This window comes from Nematolebias whitei, chromosome 9 (assembly GCF_014905685.2).
Source record: "Nematolebias whitei isolate Nwh7 chromosome 9, NemWhi1, whole genome shotgun sequence".
Taxonomy (NCBI): Eukaryota; Metazoa; Chordata; class Actinopteri; order Cyprinodontiformes; family Rivulidae; genus Nematolebias; species Nematolebias whitei.
This window is the reverse complement of record NC_056506.1, coordinates 26,601,452-26,609,154: the sequence shown is the minus strand read 5'-3', so window position 1 is coordinate 26,609,154 and position 7,703 is coordinate 26,601,452. Positions and strand designations below refer to the sequence as shown.

The window sequence follows — 7,703 nt, the reverse complement described above, 5'->3', positions numbered from 1 at the left end:
TGCAGGACTTTTAAATTTACAGCTTAAAAAAGGTAAAGAGGGGGGACTTAATACACAGTAACAATACTAGTTTTGATTTAGGATTAGAGTTTAAATAAAAAACACAAGAAGAGAATATTGGTACTGATCAATTTACATTCCAAAACATTGGTAGGAAAACAGCAGAACCACGTAAAACATTATTTCTCACAGATAAAACCACCTCCCACATATTTCACATGGAAACAACATTTACAGTTTTGATGAACGCAGACAGACTTTTTCATTTTATTTTTTTTAAAAAAGATAAAAAGTTCAGTTACATGGACCTAATGTGACAAAAAATAAAATAAATAAAATGTGATATAATAAAATATAAAGATGCTCTTTAAGGCAGTGATGTAGGGAGATCTGCATTGTTTGCATTTTCTACCCATTCATCAGGAAACGTCCCATTTCAGAGCTTTTTGGGACAGTACTTATTCTCAAACTTGGCCACATCAAACTTCCGAAGGCAGCCCTTGTAGTTCATGTAGCGGATTTTTCCAAACACTGGCCTCTCTGCCCAGCCCTGGTCATGGATGCCGCAGATAGACCACATACAACCTACAGGACCGAGACACAACAGGGACAGTGTGTAAACGTGACACATTAGGAATCAGCAACGTGCTTCTTTAAAAACATGGAAAAGTTTAATTTCCTCACCAACAAAACCGTTGGGGTCCTGACCGTCCAGCTCATAGCGATCATTCAGGTACAGAGCGATGGACAGCGCCTCCTCTGGAGAACGAGTCCACTCCAGAATTTTTTTGGCCCAGTACATCCTCAGAAAACCATGCAGCTTCCCCTCAATGACCATCTGGTACTGATTGAAAAGAGAGAACAGGTGGGCGTCAATCACAGGATGGTCGAATAAGGAAAAAAATTATAATTATAAAAACAAAAAGACCACCCTCGTCTTTTTCTACTTTCAAGTTTCTTTATTTGTCATTCGCGCCACATGTGGTACATGTGGTACATGTGGTGGAACGAAAGTGTGTACACAGGGTCCCAGTTACATCCAACAAAAGTATAAAATGTAAAAGAAAAACAGTAAGAAGATCTAAGATATGAACTAAGAAATATGTTAAACTAAGCAAAACGTTAATAAAAATACACTAAGAACTAGTAGCATAAAAACAATACGTCAAACAGCAGCACGAACATGAGTCCGTGTGAGCAGATGAGCACGCATGAACACAGCAACATGAAACAGATCAGCTGCAACATGAAACAGATCAGCAGCAACATGAAACAGATCAGCAGCAACATGAAACAGATCAGCAGCAACATGAAACTGCTGTTTGAACTCTTTCCTCCCAGGCTCTCATCGAGGTGGCAGCTTCTGTTTCTCCTCCCCTGATTTTTTCCTTCTTCCTGCTCTGCTCTCTGTGTGTCTGAAGCGCCTGATTCACATCTCCCGAACATAAATTAAGAAGATTATGGATTTGGTATTGTGGGCGTTCAACTCTATTGATAACATTTTTTCATCAAAGCGACAAGGTCCTGGAGAACCGGCGTGTCCAGCTGAGACTCACGCTGTGGGGTACGTCATGGATCAGTGGGGAGTGTGGCAGCTGATGTGCCTCTCAGTTCTGTCTCAGGAGGATGTTGAAGACGTTTGCATATTTGGACTTATGATAGCAGGGACTCTGCTTTTTGGCATCCGGGGCTCTGTTTTATCGACTTTTGAACAAGCCAGCGGGAGCAGTTTTGGCCATGGAAAAGCTTCCGAGTCAGTGTGAAGGTCTGGCCCTCGCTGTGGGAACTTTAAATCATCTGGTTTACGAGCTTAACCGTAAAGTGGAGGCGATTGAGAATTTCAGACCACCTGCGGCTTCTGGGACTTGTCAGCGTGGTGGGTTCGACCTTGAAGGAGACTCATAGCACGGATCAGTGGAATGGAATCCCACAATTAGGCATTTTCGGAACCAGAACGCCCAGATGGACTCAAGGCTGAAGAAAAAAATCTGTCTGCTTGAAGAAAAACAAAAATCAAGCTTATCTGAATCAGACTCCCGACGGCCTCGGAGACGGGCTGACTATCAAATTTCTCCTGGGACATGAGTACCCAAGGACAAACGCTTCATCTATTGCGCTCTCCTGTAGTTGCAGCTTCGTGCACTCCGCCCATCTTTCGGACAACTGTACGTACATATTCGCGTTGTACCTCGGTGCAATTCCAATAAAGTTTATTCTGATTCTGATCAGCAGCAACATGAAACATATCAGCAGCAACATGAATTTTTCCAAACACAGGCCTTTCTGCCCAGCCCTGGTCAAAGATGCCACAGACAGACCACATACATACTTCTCAAAGTCTTTATATACTATTTAAATCATTCACTTTCTGAAATAATAGTATTGGTTATTCATCCATATTTCATATTTGCCATAATTCCACACTGTTGTTTATTGCTCACAAGCTGAAAATAAACGTCACAGAATTGTGAATTTAAATGACCATATTCTTGTGTCTTTCTTTGACTGAGGGAAATTACAATATTGTTAAAGGACTCACAAATTTCTTTTGATTGACGTCGGTCAACATTTATTACATAACCTTGAATGGTTAGCCTGTTAAAAGGTGTCCGGAAATCACAAGCATTACTATTTATCAGTGTGTCAAATTTATCAGATTTAAATTGATCAAATTTATCATTATTTATCAGTGTGTCAAAGAAAAGAGATGATTTCTTAAGAATAACATGAGTTCATCCAGCAGCAACATGAACTCACCTTAGAGTCAGACTTTATTTAACGTTGGACAGGAAGCACTAAAGATCATATTCTCAACATTAGGAAAATATGACTGACTCAGAACTGCTGAAATACACGGACAGGTAAGAATCATTGTAAAGGGATAGTCTGAACACTTTCAAGTGTGCAAAGGTTCAAAAAATGTATATATAGTGGTCCCTCGTTTATCGCGGGTGTTTGGGACCACGCCCACCCACAATAAGTGAAAAGCCTGAAGTAGAGATACAGTGCTCTAAGTTCAAGTTCGGTAAACTTTGTCACTCATCAAATAATTAAAAATAACTTAACACTTTTATATTGTGATTATGACGATTTGACGATGTGACATACTTTGAATTTTAAGTTGGAAGACAAAAGTTGATCGGTTCATCTGGACAGCAAAGGGTTAACCCTTCACAAAGCTGCTGCTGCAGGAGAAATGTGTGTGTGGCTGAGAAGGAGATCAGCTGATCAGCTGCAGGAGGGAGCTTTCCCTGCACCTGTGGGCTGCACACATGGTGCAGAATCATCTAAACTAATTTATTTTAAACAAACAACCCATGGCTCATCCATCAATCAGCCATATGTGTCATGTCCAATCTTACTTTGAAAAACCGTGATATAGAGAATACGTGACAAACGAACCACAAAGTAGCGAGGGACAATTTATTATTTGATCCTTATTTAAATTATCTCTATTTATAGAAAATTTCATAGTGGTTCATGCAAATGTTTTACACAGTTATTAACATAGAGCAAACAGTGACAGCAACAGTGTAGCACTTTCAGGAATACTTTAATTTAATTTAGATACTTTTGCTAAAATAATTGCATAATGCTTAACAGAAGAAAAAGCAAAAGTTGAAATAGAAAAAACAAACTGCTGTTATGAAAACTTGAAAAGAGGACTTGATTTGAGGTGACATCAATCCAATTTGGGCGTGGATTTGCTAAGATAAAACATTATTAGCTCATTATTATGCTCAGAACAGAACCACTTTTAGGTTCTAAAGCAGATTTATGACGTTCTAACAACTCCACATCTTATAAAGGTTCATGGAAACTGTTAAAAATCTATTAAAACTTATACAGTCTTTTTTGCGTTACACTTATCGAAACAGAAAAAGGTGACCTTAGGCTGCACAGGAAGTGCTACAGCTAGCGGCTGCCGTTTGTGCTTGCAAATAATCACAGAACTCCAAGAATCTTGTATTTAGTTTATAAACCACTGAAATTTTTGAGTTTGGAGTTGTTTGAAGATGGTAATGATCCACGTTAACCTTAGCCACTTGCAGACTAGCCATTAACTCATCAGTCTATTCAGAATTAAGCTTTTTACAAACGGAGGTCATTACAAAAAAGTGTGCTATGTGTTGTCATCATTGTTTGTTTCTATACAATGATGAAATTAGTTCACTGCATTGAATCCATCACACTGAAACACCCAGGTGGAGCAGTGGGCAGCTATGTAGGTGCATGGAGAGCAGGGAGGGATTAGGTGTCTTGCTCAGAGACAAGTTGGCATAGCTGGGAGTTGAAGCTGTAAATTTCTGGTTCCAAGTTGGCTGCCCTACCTTTACACCACAGTAGCCCCAAGGGCTGTATACAACAGTTACATCATTAATTCTTAATAACTCTTACACAGAAACCCAATTCAAAAGATCTGAACTATATATTCTGATGAATGCTCAATAATCCAGGTAGAAAAATCTAAAAAAAAAAAAAAAAAAGCTAAGTCTGGTCCTCTGGGCATTCAAAAAACAAAAACAAAAAAAATGTTTTGTCTTTCATCCGAGAGACTTCCTCAGTCTGAGGAGCTGTATTCAGCTCAGTCTCTTAAATAGCACCTTCTCAGAGTGGATCAACCAGTTTGCTGCTGACAACTAAAACCAACTGATCACATGCTCAAGAAGGACCATCAGCCTAACAATGGATCATTAGCACACTGATGGCTGTTTACTGTTCACAGGAGGTTGAGTGATACTAGCAATCACAGCATTGTAAGAGGGGGACAGTTGAACCCGTAGGCCTCCACCCCTGTTTAACGATGGACGGTTTCTTTTCACAAAGATGGCCTCCTTTACTCCTCTCTCAAACCATCGTTCCTCTCTGTCCAGGATGTGAACATCTTCATCCCTGAAAGAGTGACCGCTGGCCTGGAGATGAGTGTAGACCGCAGAGTTCTGGCCTGATGTTGTTGATCTTCTGTGCTGGGCCATCCTTTTGGCCAGTGGCTGTTTAGTTTCCCCGATGTAAGACTGATCACCCTCCTGACACTGAACAACATACACAATATTACTCTGTTTGTGCCGGAGGACTGGATCTTTGGGATGAACCAGTCTTTGCCGTAATGTATTTTGGGGTTTAAAAGCCACTGGGACGTTATGTTTAGAAAATAAACGTTGGTTACGTACTGTAACCCCAGATTCTATGAATATAAGCGTAGCCCTTTAAGGCCTTCGCTTTAGTGGGTTTATCCCGTTATGCAGAGCATAAGCACTGAAAAAAATTAGTCCACGCCCACCTGCTGTGTGGGCCCCACCCGGTCCGTATAAATTACGTTAAGAGCGGGAAATCGGCTCCCAAAATAGCTTTTTTCTTCAGCCATTTAGGAGCCAGTGAGGCCCGACGCTTAAAGGGCTACGCTTATATTCATAGAATCTGGGGTTACAGTACGTAACCAACGTTCTATGTCATATAAGCTTCGCCCTTTAAGGCCTTCGCTTTAGTGGGTAAAGGGCGAAGCCGATGTGGTCCTCGCCTCACTGGGTCCATTCGAACACAGTAAGAAGCGGAAGCTTGCCCAAAAAACGTCTTGTCACTCAGCTCCCCATGTGCATAACTACGCATCGCGTAATTATGTGCCATGCACAGACGCATGTTGTGTAGCTATGCGTTCTGACAAAGCATGAATACCCCGGAAAACTTTCAACGGAAGAAGAAGTTGAAAAGAGGGGGGGGGCGGGCATGAACCAACTGGTTCATGGCTGAACAGTATAAACAGATTAATGTCCATAAATTGATTATAAATCAATTGAACTGATTGGTAACAATAATCATGAACTGATTAGTGACAATAGAACCAAAATCACAGACACGACTTGTGACTGATAACAACATCTCACACTGTAATGCATGCAGACAGAAGTGAGCTTAAACAGAGTTCCATGAGAACAATAACATTCATTCTGTTAGAGCACTAAGGACAGAATGTGTCATGGAACGAGCCGTTACATCACGTAGGTAAAAGCGAATAAATGAGCAGGGTGTTGACCATGCAGCCGCAGTGCAAATGTCCTGCATTGACATACCATTATGCAGAGCAGTCGAAGATGCGATACCCCTGGTCGAGTGTGCTTAGAGGTTGACAGGAGGCTCTAAATCTGATGCTCTGTAGGCTTCAGAAATGGCCTCACACAGCCAGTGTGACAAGCGCTGGATGGATAACGGCGACCTGCAGAAGCATCTCTATAATGCACAAACAATTGTTGAGTTTGAAACGCATTGCAGCTGTGTGCGTTATGTAACACGTCAACGCCCGCACCGGGCAGAGAAGATGAAAAGATGCTTCCTCTTCTGATCTGTGGGGGGAAAAAGACCCCTCCAACGATATCACTCTTGATTTAAAAGAGCTCGTGATGTTTTAGGCATAAAAGCTGGGTTGGTCTTAAATCAGCTGAGCTGCCCGTCAGCCTAATTCTAAGGCATGACGAAGCAACAGAGAGGGCAGATAATTACTTACCCTCTTAGCGGGTGTTAAAACCAACAGCAGGGCTGTTTAAAGAGACAAGAATTTAAATGAAACCTGATCCAGAGGCTCAATTGAAGCTTTGATCAGGGCTCGCAGGACCAGCGTTAAATCCCACTGTGGAGCAAGTGGACATGAAGCAGGCCTGTGTCTCTGAACATCTTTTAGAAAAAACGCTTCATCAGCGGGTGATTAAAAGCTGTTCCGTCTCCGAAACCTTCGTGGCAGGAATAGATGGCTGCAACTGTACGTTAAAGCGTACTGAAAACCAACTCCCTATCCATCAGCTGTTGTAGAAAAACAACACGCCGCCTAAAAGGCATGAGGTGGCCTCTAAACCTTCTCTGTACACCAGCGCTGAAAAGCCGTCCCCTTTGATGTGTACAGAACTGTGGTAGATGCAGCACGTGAATCTTGAATTGTGCACACTATCTCCTGAGGGAGACCCATCCTCTAAGTGGGACCGCTCAGCGGTCAGACCCACAGGTGTTGACCTATTTCTGGGTAACTCTTGGTCGCTCCTCCTGCCTGAAGGAGAGCATCCTCCCTCCACGACAGTTCCACGGCGACCCAACAACAGACGTTGCAGGCCTGGGAACCATGGTGCGTTCACACGCTGGGAGCCACCAGGAGAGCTGTCAATCCCTCCTCCTGAACTCGGTTCAGGAACCGTAAAAAACAGAGGAGGTGGAGGAAAAGAAACGCGTATAAAAGCGTTTTGGGCCACCGGCTATGAGCAAATGCGTCCCCCCCCAGCGATGGATCGTCTCGCGGGCTCAGGGAAAACCATAGTTGACACTGAGCGTTCTTCTCGCGTCGCAAACAGGTCCACAGCTGCTTGCCAACTTCTGCTGCGTCTGAAAACATCAGGTCTGGATGGAGGGTCCGGTCCACGTGACGTGGGCCGCCCCTGGACGTCACATCTGCCCCTCCGTTTAGAACACCGGATATGTAAAACTGCTCTAATAGAGAGCAGGTTTTGATGAACCCAACTCAGTAGCTTTCGCACAATGTGTAACATCTGAGCTGAACGCACACCCTTGATGGTTATGTACGCAGCAGTCATCATGTTGTCTGTGTGAATCAACACGTGTTGATTCTGTAGCACGGGAGCAAAGTGTTGAATCACATTCAGTACTGTGCGACACTCCAAAACATTGATGTGGGCTGATGTGTAGTGGGGCCACAGCGCCCCTAC

General features: G+C 42.8%; 1 protein-coding gene across 1 annotated transcript in view; it reads right to left on the bottom strand.

The window, feature by feature from the left end:
- Positions 1–307: 307 nt before the first annotated feature.
- Positions 308–7,703, bottom strand: part of LOC119414518 (CPD photolyase) — a 21,614-nt gene continuing 14,218 nt past the window's right edge. The window contains exons 9-10 of the mRNA XM_037681613.1: positions 685–844; positions 308–585 (exon numbers count right to left, since the gene is read on the bottom strand). Coding sequence (XP_037537541.1) covers positions 437–585; positions 685–844 — 309 coding nt within the window. The 3' untranslated portion in view covers positions 308–436. The remainder of the gene's footprint in view (positions 586–684; positions 845–7,703) is intronic.